Genomic DNA, 17765 nt, shown 5'->3' with positions numbered 1-17765 from the left:
TTGTCTTGTTTGTCCTCTTGTCTTGTTTGTCTTCTTGTCTTGTTTGTGTTCTTGTCTTGTTTGTGTTCTTGTCTTGTTTGTGTTCTTGTCTTGTTTGTGTTCTTGTCTTGTTTGTGTTCTTGTCTTGTTTGTGTTCTTGTCTTGTTTGTCTTCTTGTCTTGTTTGTCCTCTTGTCTTATTTGTGTTCTTGTCTTGTTTGTGTTCTTGTCTTGTTTGTGTTCTTGTCTTGTTTGTGTTCTTGTCTTGTTTGTCCTCTTGTCTTATTTGTCCTCTTGTCTTGTTTGTCCTCTTGTCTTGTTTGTGTTCTTGTCTTGTTTGTGTTCTTGTCTTGTTTGTCCTCTTGTCTTGTTTGTCCTCTTGTCTTGTTTGTCCTCTTGTCTTGTTTGTGTTCTTGTCTTGTTTGTGTTCTTGTCTTGTTTGTCTTCTTGTCTTGATTGTGTTCTTGTCTTGTTTGTGTTCTTGTCTTGTTTGTGTTCTTGTCTTGTTTGTCCTCTTGTCTTGTTTGTCCTCTTGTCTTGTTTGTGTTCTTGTCTTGTTTGTGTTCTTGTCTTGTTTGTCCTCTTGTCTTATTTGTCCTCTTGTCTTGTTTGTCCTCTTGTCTTGTTTGTGTTCTTGTCTTGTTTGTGTTCTTGTCTTGTTTGTCCTCTTGTCTTGTTTGTCCTCTTGTCTTGTTTGTCCTCTTGTCTTGTTTGTCCTCTTGTCTTGTTTGTCTTCTTGTCTTGTTTGTCCTCTTGTCTTGTTTGTCTTCTTGTCTTGATTGTGTTCTTGTCTTGTTTGTGTTCTTGTCTTGTTTGTCCTCTTGTCTTGATTGTGTTCTTGTCTTGTTTGTGTTCTTGTCTTGTTTGTCCTCTTGTCTTGATTGTGTTCTTGTCTTGTTTGTGTTCTTGTCTTGTTTGTCTTCTTGTCTTGTTTGTCTTCTTGTCTTGTTTGTCCTCTTGTCTTGTTTGTCTTCTTGTCTTGATTGTCCTCTTGTCTTGTTTGTGTGTATGTGTGTTGTTTGTCTTCTTGTCTTGTTTGTGTTCTTGTCTTGTTTGTGTTCTTGTCTTGTTTGTCCTCTTGTCTTGTTTGTGTTCTTGTCTTGTTTGTGTTCTTGTCTTGTTTGTGTCCTTGTCTTGTTTGTGTTCTTGTCTTGTTTGTGTTCTTGTCTTGTTTGTGTTCTTGTCTTGTTTGTGTTCTTGTCTTGTTTGTCCTCTTGTCTTGTTTGTCTTCTTGTCTTGTTTGTGTTCTTGTCTTGTTTGTCCTCTTGTCTTGTTTGTCTTCTTGTCTTGTTTGTCTTCTTGTCTTGTTTGTGTTCTTGTCTTGTTTGTCTTCTTGTCTTGTTTGTGTTCTTGTCTTGTTTGTCCTCTTGTCTTGTTTGTCCTCTTGTCCCCGGACGAGTTTCCTGTGAAACTCATAAACCAAAGTGATCGTTAGTGAGAGGTGGACGCTGGTGAGCAGCTGTGGAACCAGATGTTTCTCCCTGAGGAGGACAGACATGAGTCCTCTGTGTCTTTGACCTCTCACCCATTCATCAGTTGGACTGACAGCCCCCCCCCCCCCCCCCCCCCCACCACTCAGCTGCTCGCTACCTGGAAACGTTTGAGACGCGTCTGGACAAGTCGAGTTTGTCTCATCGTCTCAGAGCTGAAGGTTCCAGACGCTGAGGGAACGAACCAATGGGATCAAACAGGAAGCTGTCACATGACTGATGAGGAGTAACAAACATAAACTGTTTGTAAAAATCTACAATCAAAGAAGTGTAATCATATTGTGATACAATGAAGGATAAATATATTCAAGAGGGCGGTACTCTCCCAACCTGTCGTGACTGGTCTCTAGTGGTGAAGGTTTGAATCAGTAACACGTCGGTGCGTGTGTGTGCGTGTGTGTAAGTACAGATATATAAATAAAAAAACTTTTTACAGAGGAGAAATGAGTCAAAACAGAGATAAAATAAAACATCTAATTACTATCATATATAAATATATATTATGTTATATTATATACTATATATACTGTACTATTTTTATATACTGTCTAACAATAACATGACCATCATATCATCAGTACTATCACCATCATCTTGCCACTGCACCTTATCTACCTATTTATCTTGTGTTTCTGTTTTTATTCTTTCTACCTCAATATTTTTTATTTTATTCTATTGTATTGTATTTTATTGTATTCAAATATACCGGCTGCTATGACGACTTAATTTCCCTTCAGGGATGAATAAAGTTATCTATCTATCTATCTATCTATCTATCTATCTATCTATCTATCTATCTATCTATCTATCTATCTATCTATCTATCTATCTATCTATCTATCTATCTATCTATCTATCTATCTATCTATCTATCTATCTATCTATCTATCTATCTATCTATCTATCTATCTATCCATCCATCCATCTATCTATCTATCTATCTATCTATCTATCTATCTATCTATCTATCTATCTATCTATCTATCTATCTATCTTTGTATCTATCTATCTTTGTATCTATCTATATATCTATCTATCTATATATCTATCTATCTATCTATCTATCTATCTATCTATCTATCTATCTATCTATCTATCTATCTATCTATCTATCTATCTATCTATCTATCTATCTATCTATCTATCTATCTATCTATCTATCTATCTATCTATCTATCTATCTATCTATCTATCTGTCTGTCTGTCTGTCTGTCTATCTATCTATCTATCTATCTATCTATCTATCTATCTATCTATCTATCTATCTATCTATCTATCTATCTATCTATCTATCTATCTATCTATCTATCTATCTATCTATAAATAATGTTTAAATATGTTGTTTTTATGAACTTGCAAATGTAGTTTTTAAAATGTAGTTTTGATCATTTAATACATTAACTTGATCTAATAATAAACATGAAATACCACAGAAAAGATCCAGGTTTTTTTCCCAGTCTCTTTATCAGTTTTCAATATGTTTGTTGATTTCCCAGAGAAAACACGATCTCAATAATAAAAACAATAATGATAACAATTATTTTTATAGCTATTATTATTATTATTATTACTGTTTTTAATCATGATTTTTATAAATAAATAGTTCAAACCCGCAGTTAGTTTGATGAAACCTGTTTCCCTAGAGTCGGTGCGTTCTGCTGCAGGACACCAGCGCCCTCTAGCGGCCGGTCACGCACATCACGTCTGTCTGCTGACGCCGAGTCCTCGTGACGTCATCACGCTGACGCAGCGGACTCTGGCCCGTGGACGTAAGAAGCTCCGGTGAAGTTTGCAGATTTGACGGAAACGTGAGATTCTCAAAGGTTTGACTTCGCTTCTTTCTTCACGTCAACGCGTTCAACTCGTAACAATCACGCAAACACGCGTCAGCAGCAGCTAACGATGCTAGCAGGAGCGAAGCTAACATGCTAACCTGCTAGCACGTTTCGCACCGAACTCCGCTCCACATCTGCACGATTCTCACTGAGTTCGTGAATAACTGAGTTGAACGTGAATGACGTCACGAAGCTCTGCGTCGTGCCGGTGGATCCAGATGTTGTGAATCATTCGGCTCCTTCAGGAAACATCTGGCAGCGCGAAGTTTGCGTCAACAGCTGATTCATGTCAGTGGGTTCGCTGCGTGGAGTGTAAGACTGGCTGTAACTGTAACTGTAATAGTAACTGTAACTATAACTGTAACAGCAGCTAACAGAGGCTAACAGCAGCTAACAGGCTAACAGCAGCTAACAGAGGCTAGCAGCAGCTAACAGGCTAACAGCAGCTAACCCTTTAGCAGGTCCTCTCTGTTAACTCAGCTATTTTTATACATCTACTTTTATTCACTGGACAATATGACGTCAGTATTTAAATATAGTTTAACCAATAAAGCATTTTTATATTTATATCATGAATACTGTTGTCAAGTTATACCTAATTATATCTTTATACTTATAAATACTATGCTGCTAATGCACTGTGGTGTTAAAATCATAATATAACAATATATTTACATAGCACATTTCAAAATAAAGTGACAAGGTGCTCACGTAGGTCTAATTCAATATTCAATATCTCCTTCTATATAAAGAACAAACACAGTTTACATCTGTAGGAAGTTAGTGTTATATTGTGTTTATGTTTATTTATCTATTTATTCTATTTATTACTTTGGTTTATGGAGAACACTCATGTTGAAACCCTGATTAGCTGACGACACAAATAAAGATAAAAACCTTGAAACACTTTGAATCATGAGTTTCAATAATTTCATATTTCATCGTTGTGTTTCTCCACAGTTTGAAAATGGCTCTGACACAAGTTTCCTCCAACAAGTGCGCTGGAGGCTTCCAGAAGGTGTTCGAGCACGAGAGGTGAGTCGGACTTCTGCTGTAACACACACACACAGACACACACACACAGACATGCAGACACACACACACTCACACAGACACACACACAATCACTCACACAGGAGTATAACATGTGTGTGTATGTGTGTGTGTGTGTTTTTCCTTCAGCTCTGAGTTGAAGTGTAAGATGAAGTTTGCTGTGTTCGTTCCTCCGAAGGCCGAGACGGACAAGTGTCCCGTCCTCTACTGGCTGTCTGGTGAGTCTCCGGTTGTGTGTCTGTCGTGTCTCAGGTTGTGTGTCTCATGTCCTCAGGCGGTCCACAGGTTGTGTGTCTGTCGTGTCTCAGGTTGTGTGTCTCATGTCCTCAGGTTGTGTGTCTGTCGTGTCTCAGGTTGTGTGTCTCATGTCCTCAGGTTGTGTGTCTGTCGAGAGGTTGTGTGTCTGTCGTGTCTCAGGTTGTGTGTCTCAGGTTGTGTGTCTGTCGTGTCTCAGGTTGTGTGTCTGTCGTGTCTCAGGTTGTGTGTCTCTCGTGTCTCAGGTTGTGTGTCTCAGGTTGTGTGTCTGTCGTGTCTCAGGTTGTGTGTCTGTCGTGTCTCAGGTTGTGTGTCTCTCGTGTCTCAGGTTGTGTGTCTGTCGTGTCTCAGGTTGTGTGTCTCTCGTGTCTCAGGTTGTGTGTCTGTCGTGTCTCAGGTTGTGTGTCTCAGGTTGTGAGTCTCTCGTGTCTCAGGTTGTGTCTCAGGTTGTGTGTCTCAGGTTGTGTGTCTCAGGTTGTGTGTCTCAGGTTGTGTGTCTCAGGTTGTGTGTCTCAGGTTGTGTGTCTCTCGTGTCTCAGGTTGTGTGGCTCAGGTTGTGTGTCTGTCATGTCTCAGGTTGTGTGTCTGTCGTGTCTCAGGTTGTGTGTCTGTCGTGTCTCAGGTTGTGTGTCTCTCGTGTCTCAGGTTGTGTGGCTCAGGTTGTGTGTCTGTCATGTCTCAGGTTGTGTGTCTGTCGTGTCTCAGGTTGTGTGTCTCAGGTTGTGTGTCTCTCGTGTCTCAGGTTGTGTGTCTCTCGTGTCTCAGGTTGTGTGTCTGTCGTGTCTCAGGTTGTGTGTCTCAGGTTGTGAGTCTCAGGTTGTGTGTCTCTCGTGTCTCAGGTTGTGTGTCTGTCGTGTCTCAGGTTGTGTGTCTCAGGTTGTGTGTCTCAGGTTGTGTGTCTGTCGTGTCTCAGGTTGTGTGTCTGTCGTGTCTCAGGTTGTGTGTCTCTCGTGTCTCAGGTTGTGTGTCTGTCGTGTCTCAGGTTGTGTGTCTCTCGTGTCTCAGGTTGTGTGTCTGTCGTGTCTCAGGTTGTGTGTCTCAGGTTGTGAGTCTCTCGTGTCTCAGGTTGTGTCTCAGGTTGTGTGTCTCAGGTTGTGTGTCTCAGGTTGTGTGTCTCAGGTTGTGTGTCTCAGGTTGTGTGTCTCAGGTTGTGTGTCTCTCGTGTCTCAGGTTGTGTGGCTCAGGTTGTGTGTCTGTCATGTCTCAGGTTGTGTGTCTGTCGTGTCTCAGGTTGTGTGTCTGTCGTGTCTCAGGTTGTGTGTCTCTCGTGTCTCAGGTTGTGTGGCTCAGGTTGTGTGTCTGTCATGTCTCAGGTTGTGTGTCTGTCGTGTCTCAGGTTGTGTGTCTCAGGTTGTGTGTCTCTCGTGTCTCAGGTTGTGTGTCTCTCGTGTCTCAGGTTGTGTGTCTGTCGTGTCTCAGGTTGTGTGTCTCAGGTTGTGAGTCTCAGGTTGTGTGTCTCTCGTGTCTCAGGTTGTGTGTCTGTCGTGTCTCAGGTTGTGTGTCTCAGGTTGTGAGTCTCAGGTTGTGTGTCTCTCGTGTCTCAGGTTGTGTGTCTGTCGTGTCTCAGGTTGTGTGTCTCAGGTTGTGAGTCTCAGGTTGTGTGTCTCTCGTGTCTCAGGTTGTGTGTCTGATGTGTCTCAGGTTGTGTGTCTGTCGTGTCTCAGGTTGTGTGTCTGTCGTGTCTCAGGTTGTGTGTCTGTCGTGTCTCAGGTTGTGTGTCTGTCGTGTCTCAGGTTGTGTGTCTCTCGTGTCTCAGGTTGTGTGTCTGTCGTGTCTCAGGTTGTGTGTCTGTCGTGTCTCAGGTTGTGTGTCTCAGGTTGTGTGTCTGTCGTGTCTCAAGTTGTGTGTCTGTCGTGTCTCAGGTTGTGTGTCTCAGGTTGTGTGTCTCTCGTGTCTCAGGTTGTGTGTCTCAGGTTGTGTGTCTCTCGTGTCTCAGGTTGTGTGTCTGTCGTGTCTCAGGTTGTGTGTCTCTCGTGTCTCAGGTTGTGTGTCTGTCGTGTCTCAGGTTGTGTGTCTCAGGTTGTGAGTCTCAGGTTGTGTGTCTGTCGTGTCTCAGGTTGTGTGTCTCAGGTTGTGTGTCTCTCGTGTCTCAGGTTGTGTGTCTCTCGTGTCTCAGGTTGTGAGTATCAGGTTGTGTGTCTGTCGTGTCTCAGGTTGTGTGTCTCTCGTGTCTCAGGTTGTGTGTCTCAGGTTGTGTGTCTCTCGTGTCTCAGGTTGTGTGTCTCTCGTGTCTCAGGTTGCGTGTCTCAGGTTGTGTGTCTGTCGTGTCTCAGGTTGTGTGTCTCAGGTTGTGTGTCTGTTGTGTCTCAGGTTGTGTGTCTCAGGTTGTGTGTGTCAGGTTGTGTGTCTCAGGTTGTGTGTCTGTCGTGTCTCAGGTTGTGTGTGTCGTGTCTCAGGTTGTGTGTCTCAGGTTGTGTCTCAGGTTGTGTGTCTCAGGTTGTGTCTGTTGTGTCTCAGGTTGTGTGTCTCAGGTTGTGTCTCAGGTTGTGTGTCTCAGGTTGTGTGTCTCAGGTTGTGAGTCTCAGGTTGTGTGTCTCAGGTTGTGAGTCTCAGGTTGTGAGTCTCAGGTTGTGTGTCTGTCGTGTCTCAGGTTGTGTGTCTGTCGTGTCTCAGGTTGTGTGTCTCAGGTTGTGAGTCTCAGGTTGTGTGTCTCAGGTTGTGTGTCTCTCGTGTCTCAGGTTGTGTGTCTCAGGTTGTGTGTCTGTTGTGTCTCAGGTTGTGTGTCTCAGGTTGTGTGTGTCAGGTTGTGTGTCTCAGGTTGTGTGTCTGTCGTGTCTCAGGTTGTGTGTCTGTCGTGTCTCAGGTTGTGTGTCTCAGGTTGTGAGTCTCAGGTTGTGTGTCTGTCGTGCAGGTCTCACGTGCACGGAGCAGAACGTCATCACTAAAGCTGGATGTCAACTCGCCGCTGCCGAGCACGGGATCATCATCGTGGCTCCGGACACCAGCCCACGTAAACACACAGCACACACACACACACTCCAGCGCCCCCTGGTGGCTGCCTGCAGTATAACACACTCAGTGCCCCCCCCCCCCAGGCGGCTGTAACATCGAGGGCGAGGACGAGAGCTGGGACTTCGGCACCGGAGCTGGTTTCTACGTGGACGCCACCGAGGAGCCGTGGAAATCAAACTACCGGATGTACTCGTACGTCACAGAGGAGGTGGGTTCCATTCCTCTCATGTGCCCCCCCCCCCACAGTACATGTGTTATCTCTGCTAACGGTTGTGTTGTTGTGTTGTTGTGTTGGTCTGTCTCAGCTCCCCAAGCTGATCAACTCCAACTTCCCCACCGCCGCCGACAGGATGTCCATCAGCGGTCACTCCATGGGGGGCCACGGGGCGCTGGTCTGCGCCCTGAGGAACCCGGGGAAGTACAAGGTACCGGAGGGGGGGGCTGTGAGTGGACGTAACGTGATCATGTGACCATGCTGACGTGTGGCGTCTGTCTCCTTCAGGCCGTCTCCGCCTTCGCTCCGATCTGCAACCCGGTGCAGTGTCCCTGGGGACAGAAGGCCTTCGCCGGGTACCTGGGTCCGGACCGGGCTACATGGGAGGTAACCAGTCCAGGGTCCTCCACTCAGAGGGGACCAGTCCGTGGTCCTGGTCCCACTCAGAGGGGACCAGTCCAGGGTCCTCCACTCAGAGGGGACCAGTCCAGGGTCCTGGTACCACTCAGAGGGGACCAGTCCAGGGTCCTGGTACCACTCAGAGAGGAACCAGTCCGTGGTCCTGGTCCCACTCAGAGGGGACCAGTCAGTGTACTGGTCCCACTCAGAGGGTCCAGGGTCCTCCACTCAGAGGGGACCAGTCCAGGGTCCTGGTCCCACTCAGAGGGGACCAGTCCAGGGTCCTCCACTCAGAGGGGACCAGTCCAGGGTCCTGGTACCACTCAGAGGGGACCAGTCCAGGGTCCTCCACTCAGAGGGGACCAGTCCAGGGTCCTGGTCCCACTCAGAGGGGACCAGTCAGTGTACTGGTCCCACTCAGAGGGGACCGGTCCAGGGTCCTGGTCCCACTCAGAGGGGAACCAGTCCAGGGTCCTCCACTCAGAGGGGACCAGTCCAGGGTCCTGGTCCCACTCAGAGGGGACCAGTGAGTGTACTGGTCCCACTCAGAGGGGACCAGTCCAGGGTCCTCCACTCAGAGAGGAACCAGTCCGTGGTCCTGGTCCCACTCAGAGGGGACCGGTCCAGGGTCCTGGTCCCACTGAGGGGACCAGTCCGTTTTATTACATTTCATTTAGCTGAGGCTTTTATCCAAAGCGTCACAATAAGTGCTTCAACCCCGAGGGAACAAAACAAGAATCAAGAAAGTACAATTTCTTAAAAAATAAAGCAAAACTACAAAATGCTATAAGTGCCATTTAAGTGCTACTAAATTTTTGTTTCAAAAATTGTTAGTATTTTTTTTTTTTTTAATTTTTTATTCGAGGTATAGTTGGAAGAGGTGTGTTTTTAGTTTGAGGCGGAAGATTTGTAAACTTTCTGATGTCCGGACAGGAAACAGTCGTGATTTTGATGAGTGTTTAGCAGTGAGGGAGCAACGAGCTGATTGGCCGAAGCAGAGCGGGTCAGGAGGAAGACCCTTATCTTCCTCTGGACCCTCGTCTTCCTCACATCACAGAACCTTTAGAATCCACTTCACTTTGATCTCAGTGTGATGAGGGTTCATCTCCAGCTTCAGGAACATGAGGAATATAAATGAGATGAGTTGTTTTACCTCAGGAACATGAATATTAATGTTTAATGAATAAAAGTAAAAGAGAAATTAATTAAGAGTGTGTGTTACTAAATGTTTCTAGTGTAATTACATCTGCGATCAACCAGTAAACAAGCCCCTCCCCCTCCAGGCGTACGATGCCACGGTGCTGGCGGCGTCCTACTCGGGTCCTCAGCTGGACATCCTGATCGACCAGGGCCGCGACGACCAGTTCCTCACGGCCAGCCAGCTGCTGCCCGACAACCTGATCGCCGTCTGCTCCGAGAAGAAGATCCCCGTGGTCTTCAGGCTGCAGCCGGTCAGTGGAGCTCCAGCCTGGTGGTGGTCATGTGACGTGTGTTCGGATGTTAAAGTGCGACGTCGTGTTACTGAGTCGTGGTCGACTTGTTTCTAAACCCGAAGCCTCGTTAACTGAACCTAAGACATTTGATTTGATCTTTTCTTACGTGATCATCAACTGAAGCTTGTACGAGATCTTTCACTGACTTCTGACCTCGTATAAAAACAGTGATGAAGGTTTGTATAAGTTGTTTTGTTGTTTCCAGGGTTACGACCACAGCTACTTCTTCATCTACTCCTTCATGAACGACCACATCAAGCATCACGCCAAGTTCCTGAACGTCTGAGCTGCAGCAGCACGAAGATCTGGACGAAGCTCGGACTCGCACGTGTTCTCACTGCGAGTCCCAGGAGAAGAGTCACGTCAGAACAGGAAGTCTGTCGGTGAACACTCAGAATAAAACCTTTAGTTGTTCTTGTTGTTTTGTCTTTATTAACCTTAACAATTTCATTAGTCATCATCACTACAACAGGTTTTCTACTGGTTTGACACTTTTAACAGAAAAAGATCCAAGAGCAGAAGAATGAATTCAGAAAAGAAAATTTTTAGCAGAAGAAATAAATCAGATGAACTCTTATGAAATTAAAAAAAATTCTTATCATATAAAAACAAATCTGAGAAATGTAAAAAAAAAAGAACTGAACAAAAAGTTCCATTTAAATGAACAAATTTAGACAATATGGAACAATTTTGGAATAAATGAAGTTATTTAAAAAGAACAGAAACAGTCGGATAAATTCTTTAAATGTGAGGAGTCGGACAGAAGAAGAAGTCGTAGCGAAGCGACAGACGATTGTTTGACAGATGAGGTCTTTACTGATGAAGTGATGACAAACACTTACAGTATTTACAGTATTCACAGCAGTTAAGGCGACATTAAAGGGACATTTCATGCATTTAAATCAGTTGCTGTACAACAAATTACACAAAAGGCTCACAGAGAGTTACAAAAGGGTGCGTTACATCAAAATCTCAACAAACCCCAAAAAATAAATTTCCTCCTGGTCAGAAAAGTAGAAAAATGTGAGCGCAGGTCGTTTCTGGACAGTTTACAACTGTATTTACAAAAAAACAGGAAACAACTCTGCTTTGTGTTCAGCAGGATTTTCACACCACATTTACACAATTTACATCAGCGTCACATTTGTAAAAGTTTGATCCTTCGCTTCAGATTTTAGGTGAGTGAAGATTTTCTCAGTTGCCAAAACAAAGATATAAATAGAGAAGTTTAAAAAGTTTAAAGTGCAGATTCTGTCGGAGGAAGCAGCCGCGTTGATTCTATTGCTTTTCCCCAAAACTCCGAGGATACGTCAGTGAAATCTGTGATTATACAAACGTAGGAAACGTAGCCGTGGAAACAGATTTACAGAAAATCCAAGTGACGTTATTTTACTTTCAGCTGGTTTCACCACGATGATCCTGATGTTAACCACAGTCTGAATGAAGATAGACGACATGACTCTGAACCCCGTCGCCCCCTGGTGGCTGACTGCAGTACAGGTCATTAACCCTCCTCCTCCATGTTCGCAGACGGGACACGGACCAAACAAAAGAATCGAGACGTGAAAGATGGTTTCTGTGGTTTAAGGTCGTTCTTATCACACTGGTTTTTCCAGAGTGTGTCAGTGGAGACGTGTCCACCATCTTTATGGTTTTGACTTTGACTTCAGCAGGAGTTCAAGATTTATTTAAAATGATTTTACAGATTTTAGCCAAAAGAAAAAACATAATACTGTCACCAGATGCTTATTTATTATCGGATATGTGAAATTTTTACGACGTGGTGTGTCTGTGTTTCTCCGAGCTGCCGATAGTGTTGAAATTCTTTTGGATTATATGAAATCTTTTCTGATGTGAAATATACAGAACATGAAGAAATACTGAATATTAATTCAACAACAGGAAATACTTGTGATAAACAATATGTACATTTAAATAAAAAAAACTATCACAAGAGAGAAAAAACGTTTTGGCAACTGTGAAATGTACGATGAGTTCTGCCCCCTAGTGGACACGTGTGGACTCCTTGCAGGAGGTTTTCTCTTTAACTTTGAATCTGGCCGATCGTGAGTTTATCTGAGGTCACGACCTCACGACTCCAGAGTCGACCCCGGAGGCGACTCCCCATTGGCTGCTGCCCCCGGAGGCCGCTTCATCACATCATTGAACTCTGGGTAATGTTGGCGACAGGAAGAGGAACGGAGGAAACATGGCGACGCCTCCGGCTCCAGTGTGAAGTTACGTTTTATTTCTGCTCTGATCGTGTTGGAGGAAAAAGTGTTTGAACAGATTGACTGAGCAGCTTCTACTCGACGGTCGAAGCTCGGACACGAGAAGCAAATGAAACATGTCGGACGCAGAAGCTGCTGTTTGATATTTGAACAAAGTGGTTTTATGAATCTTTCAGTGAACGAACTTTAGATTCACAAAGATCCTCGAAAACTTTCAGGCTCGTTTTCCCTCCGTGAAAATCTGACGACTGAGAAAACTCCAGAAACATGAAGTCGAGCTCTCGCCTCCACAGACTCTTATAAAACAAAGACTTTTACCTAAAATATATTAGAGAAAAATATTTTTGGGATGTTTACAACAACTCATCAGCTTCTCTTTACATCATAAATATGTTTTTCTTTAAATAGAATTGTGGCTAAAATTGTTCTCTATGCTCAGACTGGTTTGGTTTAATTCTCTTCAGGACGCGATCGAGTGAAAGAAGAAAGTTTGTTTCAGACTAAATGTTAAAAAAGACAAAGTGCTCGTTTAGATTTAATGCAGATTATTTGGGCCACGTTGTTGAGAATAATTGGAATGAATTGAGACACTTTTATAGAATAATACGTCATCATGAGAACCCAATGAAAAGAAATATAAAAAATATGGCATCATTATAAGTATATGAAATATGAATGGAGCATATAAAAAATAAGGTCGTATTTTACAAGCCTAAAAACACATTTGTAAAATGACTTATTAATTTCAAACCATTGAAGTAAAACTACAAATGAATCATAATTTTACATTTCAACTATTTCCTCATCAAATCAAATCTCAAATATTGACTCGGTCTGTTCAGAGTTTTATCAAAATGTAACTTTTTCCCTCAAACTAATTTAGAATTTATTCTTGAGAAGTTTCCCCAGTGGCCCTGATACTGGTCCTGATGTGGACTGGAAAACAAGATGGACGACATGAAGCCAAAACATCTGGATCTCCGCCTGCTGGGCGGTGCCGGTATAAACCCACCTCCTCCATGTTAGTACATAGGACTTGGATCAAACTAAATAAATCTAAATACAACATGAAATGAATATTCCATGTTTCTGATAAGTTTGGTTATAATTGATTTCCTGATATTTAGAGACTGTGGCAACGCTTTAAATGATGTCAGTCTCCACATCTGAAATAATTTGGCTTGATGTCTGTTCAGTGGGAGGAAGAGGAATCATCCAGCTTCATATACAGTCATTGATCGTCTGCATATATATGATGGTTGTTGTATTTTTAACCTTCAGCTGTTTGTGTTTCTCGTGTTTACCTGAAGAAGTGATTGGTTTACATCGTCCAATCAGACACCGGCTCTTCCATCAATCTGTCTGCTTGTTAGATTCTGATTCACCCAGAAGTTCCCTCGTGTGAATTAGTAAATAAATCAGTTTAGTTCGTTTAAAACCATTTTGCATCCTTGTATATAATAAAAAACACTCTGTTACTGGGATGAGGCAGAGCGGCCTCGGCGGTGGCGCCGGAGCGTCGGCGTGTCGATGCCGGCGTGCGTCTGTTGAGCGTGTTGGTCGGTGGAAGCTCCGCCCATCTCTGCTCACGTCAGGAAGGCGTGTTTGGGGGAGGCCTTGTCCAACAGAGCGTGCACCATGACGCTCACCTTCATCAGACCCTTCTCCTCCAGGATGTGGTGCGGGAGACACAGGTGGTCCTGGAAGAGCAGAGCAGGAAGGAAGGAAGGAAGGAAGGGAAGGAAGGAAGAGAAGGAAGGAAGGAAGAGAAGGACAGACGGACAGAGACCAGAGTGTAGAGGAGCAGAGGCCAGACACAAGGTTTAGACTCATGGAGGTTTCCTGCAGGAACAAAATGTAAAAACCAACAGATCTGTTCTAACAAGACTTTCTGAGTTTGTAAAAAACAGCTCTGCTTTCAGGAACTAGCCACAGCCGCTAATAATATAATGTTATAATTTATAAATGTATTTAGCTCAAGACAAACTGAGAAACCTGAAATTAAAGGAAGTTTATTTTCTTCTTGGCGTGAGGATCGGAAGTTAAAAAAAAGCATAAAAACTGAAAGATCAAACTCTTGAATAAAGTGAGGAAACAGTTTGTTTCCGTTAAAAACTTTAAAAATCTCGACCTTAAAACAAAGACACTGGAACACACTTGATCCCTAAACTGTATTTATTACCTCAGACTTTCACACGTTCAAATACACTGATCTTAAAAATACTTCCCTCACACAGAAAATCCACACATCAGCACAAAGTTAAAAAAGAATCTGTGCAGGGAATGTGGCAGCGACAGATTGACTGCAGGAGTCAGTGAGCAGAATAAAGTCAAATCAACAACTGGTATAATCACGTTCGTACGTGTCGTCATGGAAACGAGCTGCTGCTCAGCTCCAGTTCTGCAGCGTGACGGTGAAAAACATCGGTGAACACGCAAAGAATCTAAGAACCAATCAGCTGCCAGGGAAACGGGCTTCACCAAACACGCAGTGAGGAAAGAAAACGTCCACATTCCTCAGTTTTTAATTCTCTCAGTAAATATTTTGTTAATCATCTGTATCAAACCATCTATTTATTAAGAAGACCGATTAATATCACGCTTCAGGCTCATGGAGTGTGTGTAGCCCTTCATGTGTTCTGCTCATTCACACGGAATCAGGTTCATGGAAACGCTTTCAGGATTCAACCTGAATCAGACTGAAAATAATCAATAACTAGTGACATAATAAATAACTAGTGAAATAATAAATAAATAGTGAAATTATAAATAACAAGTGAAATATGGCTTCAGGATTCAGGCTCCTTCAACTCGAGCCGTGGAACATCTCGTGTGCTTTTACAGTTCAGACCATTAATCAGCTCCGTGTGAAACCGAAGGAATCGTCTCATATTCAGAGAGAACGTGGAAATATCTCTGGGATAAAACAGGGCTCAGCGGCGCCACCTGCAGGTCAGACATCTGTTTGTAATCCCTAAACTAAGACATGGTGTCAGAGGATGATAGAGTTTTTAATTCTGTCTGATTTTCTGATTCTTTTCGAAACATAAACAAAGTTATATGAGTTGTTATAGTAAAATTAATCATATTATAAATTAATATAACAATAAATGTAAATTTGGATTCTAATTGAATTTGAAGATAGAATCCCCACGTCACAGAATCGGTCGATGAGGAAGTTTTAACTGTATTTTCCTCTTGAAGCAGAAACTCAATGATTCTAATGGAGTCACGTGTTTAGGCTCCGCCCCTCGACCTGAATGTTCCTGTTGGTGTGAACGGTTCGGACTCGACAACCTGCTGCTGCTGCTCCACAAACACCGACTACACAACATGTCCACACAACTTTACCTGGACATTTTCTTGAGGTCATGTCTGAAAACGTCTCAAGTCAAACTCTCAGCTCAGAGACACCAGGCAGCTGCTAAATACTGTGACTATATTAATCTCTACTCGTTAATAACCTGAGTTCTGCACCAGGTTAGAAACTGTAACAAACTGTAGCTCCGGGACAGGAGGCGTCTCCGTCTCCGTCTGGCTCCAGAGAGCTGAGACCGACCCGTCCCTGTGTCCAACATGTTGATAAGACACGAGTCACTTGAAGCAAAGACACAAAGACGTGTGAGAGCCGACTGGTTCCAACCGGAGAGGAAACCCAGCGTGGAGCAGAGGACCAGGGAGATGCTGCATTCATATCACATGTCACAAATAAAGATGAATTCAAGTGTCGTGAAATCTGCTTTTGTTCGTTTTGTCTCATCATCGCTTGAGAGTTAAAGGAAATGTTCAAGTTTAGGTGGAAACAAATCTCAGTGAAGATTCCACAGTCCTGGTTCTCTTAAACGAAGGACGTGACACAGAGAAACTTTCCTTCACATTCACTGAAGCTCTTTTCACATCTGAATATGGAGCAAACTTTAGCAAATCTTTCAAAAAATCTGCAAAAGAGCTTGAGTCAAATCGATGGAGAATCAAAGGAAAAGAGACTTTTCTGTTCAGATGCTTCTCTGGATCTTCTCTGGAGGATCAGGTGTGAACACAGAGAGAGACTCACTTCCTCCTCCTGAGCTCCAGGGGGCGTGTGAACACAGCCGAGGAGGTGAGTGGGGGGGGGGGACGCTGTGATGTCACAGCCCTCAGCCACTGCATCAACTGCACCGAGAGGATTTTATGGTGATTTTATGACTTTTTAAATAAAACACTTGACTTTTAAAATCACGTAAACAGAAACACACGCGACCTGATGAACTCCAGGACTGTGGACGTTTACATCGGATCAGGATTATTACCATGTGACACAAATGCAGCAAAAATATAATAAGGAGGAGGGGCCTGAACAGAAACGGGGCGGGGCTAGCAGGTGATGTCAGGAGGCTGTTGTCACGGCTACGTCAGCTCGCTCCATCTATAGGCCACGAAGAGCAGAACGAGGCAGAGGATGTGAACCAGGCTCGAGCCAATGAGGTCCCAGATCTGCCAGGCGGGAGGCGGGGTTTGAGTGGTGACAGAAACCAATGAGGGAGTCTCTGACGCCGGGGGGGACGCAGGGTTCGAAGCTGAGATCGCCACTTCCTGTTTCCTTTCCACGGAGGTCGGATCCAAGGCAACCAGAGCCCGAAGCGTGGAGCAGAGCGGCCGCAGGCGACACTGGGTGATGTCGTAGGGCGAGCACAGGGAAGACTGGCGCCCCCAGGAGGAAGGAGAGGGAAATACATGAAGGAGGGGAAGGAGGGATGAAGGCAAAAAAAGAGGAGGAGGGGGGTAAGAAAGGAAGCAAGGAAGGAGAAAAGGAGGCAAAAAGGGGAAGAGAACAGAAGAGGGAGAAACAAGACAAGAAGGATGAGGGTGGGAATAAGGGATGAAGCAGAGTTCAGGCAATGAGAGGAGGTGAAGAAGAAAGAGGAGGTGAGAGAAATATTCTCAGAGGAAGAAAAGATGAACCAAAAACAGCAGGAGGAAGAGGAGACATGAAGGAGAGGAAGTGGAAATATAAGATGAGAAAGATTATGGTGAGAAAAAAAAAAGAGAAGAATGAGAGGAACAGGAAATAAAGATTGAGCGTTTTTATTAAGTGTTGTTACAAGTGTTTACAACCGAAAAGGGGACAGAGGATGAAGAGAGAAGGGATGATGAAGAAAGAGAAGAAGAAGAGATAGATCGACAGAGGGAAGAGGAAGAGGAAGAGGAAGAGGATAAAAAAAAGAGGAAAGAGGCCGAAGAGGATAAAAAAGAGAGAGAGGAAGAGGAGGAGGCGTGTCACGATCCAGCCGGAAAGTAAAAAGAGAAAGAAAAAGCAGGAGGTTAACCAATGGACACAGAGGTCAAAGGTCACAGAGCGTGAGCTGGGGGCGGAGGCAGGCAGGGTTACCATGGCAGCAGGGATGCTCTCTTCAGTAAACAAGACAACAAGGAGAAGCTGCAGCGTCGTTAGCACGTTAGCACAGAAGCTGTTAGCGTGTTAGCGCGGCGCTGTGAGGGGAAGCAGCGTCCACACAAGCAGCAGAGGTCAAAGGTCAAAGGTCGAGCAGAGACACACATCAGAGCCAGAGAGGAAAACAAAAACAAACAACTTCCTCACAGAGAAAAAACTCATGAGACCAATGAAAAGCAGAAATCAGACGGAAAATAGAACATAAAACAACTTTCAAATAAACAAACTGAACTTATTTAGTAGTTATTGATAAGTTATTATGAATATGAGTGTGAAGGTCTGAGCAGCGTCAGGTTTCTTCTTCTCTCTCTCTAACGTCTGAATGTTTCCTTCGCTACCGCTCCGACTTTTCACCATCGCTGTTCCTCTGTAACTAAGCAACCAACTGCACAGCACTTCCTGTTTGTTCCTGTCATGTGATGTTAATGAGATTG

At 43.9% G+C, this 17765-nt stretch overlaps 2 protein-coding genes across 3 annotated transcripts in view; one reads left to right on the top strand and one right to left on the bottom strand.

Annotated features, from left to right (window-relative positions):
* The first annotated feature begins 3202 nt into the window (after window positions 1-3202).
* On the top strand, window positions 3203-10058 carry esd (esterase D/formylglutathione hydrolase). Of its 2 annotated transcripts, none has more exons than XM_061088289.1 (9): window positions 3203-3291; window positions 4264-4338; window positions 4486-4574; window positions 7463-7561; window positions 7647-7771; window positions 7869-7988; window positions 8066-8164; window positions 9460-9627; window positions 9875-10058. In XM_061088289.1, the coding sequence occupies exons 2-9, from the start codon at window positions 4271-4273 to the stop codon at window positions 9953-9955; spliced, it is 849 nt and encodes a 282-aa protein (XP_060944272.1). In that variant the 5' UTR covers window positions 3203-3291; window positions 4264-4270; the 3' UTR covers window positions 9956-10058. The 2 variants fall into 2 exon arrangements, with proteins under 2 accessions (XP_060944272.1, XP_060944271.1); XM_061088288.1 differs by lacking the exon at window positions 3203-3291 and adding an exon at window positions 3334-3615.
* Window positions 10059-12628: 2570 nt separating this feature from the next.
* lrch1 (leucine-rich repeats and calponin homology (CH) domain containing 1) overlaps window positions 12629-17765 on the bottom strand; it is a 39536-nt gene continuing 34399 nt past the window's right edge. Inside the window, exon 19 of the mRNA XM_061088279.1 lies at window positions 12629-13600. Within this exon, the coding sequence (XP_060944262.1) occupies window positions 13487-13600 (114 nt within the window). The 3' untranslated portion in view covers window positions 12629-13486. The remainder of the gene's footprint in view (window positions 13601-17765) is intronic.

Source organism: Limanda limanda, chromosome 16, assembly GCF_963576545.1.
Source record: "Limanda limanda chromosome 16, fLimLim1.1, whole genome shotgun sequence".
In the NCBI taxonomy this organism is placed as follows: domain Eukaryota; kingdom Metazoa; phylum Chordata; class Actinopteri; order Pleuronectiformes; family Pleuronectidae; genus Limanda; species Limanda limanda.
The sequence above is the reverse complement of the archived record's forward strand: the minus strand, read 5'-3'. Positions and strand labels throughout refer to the sequence as shown.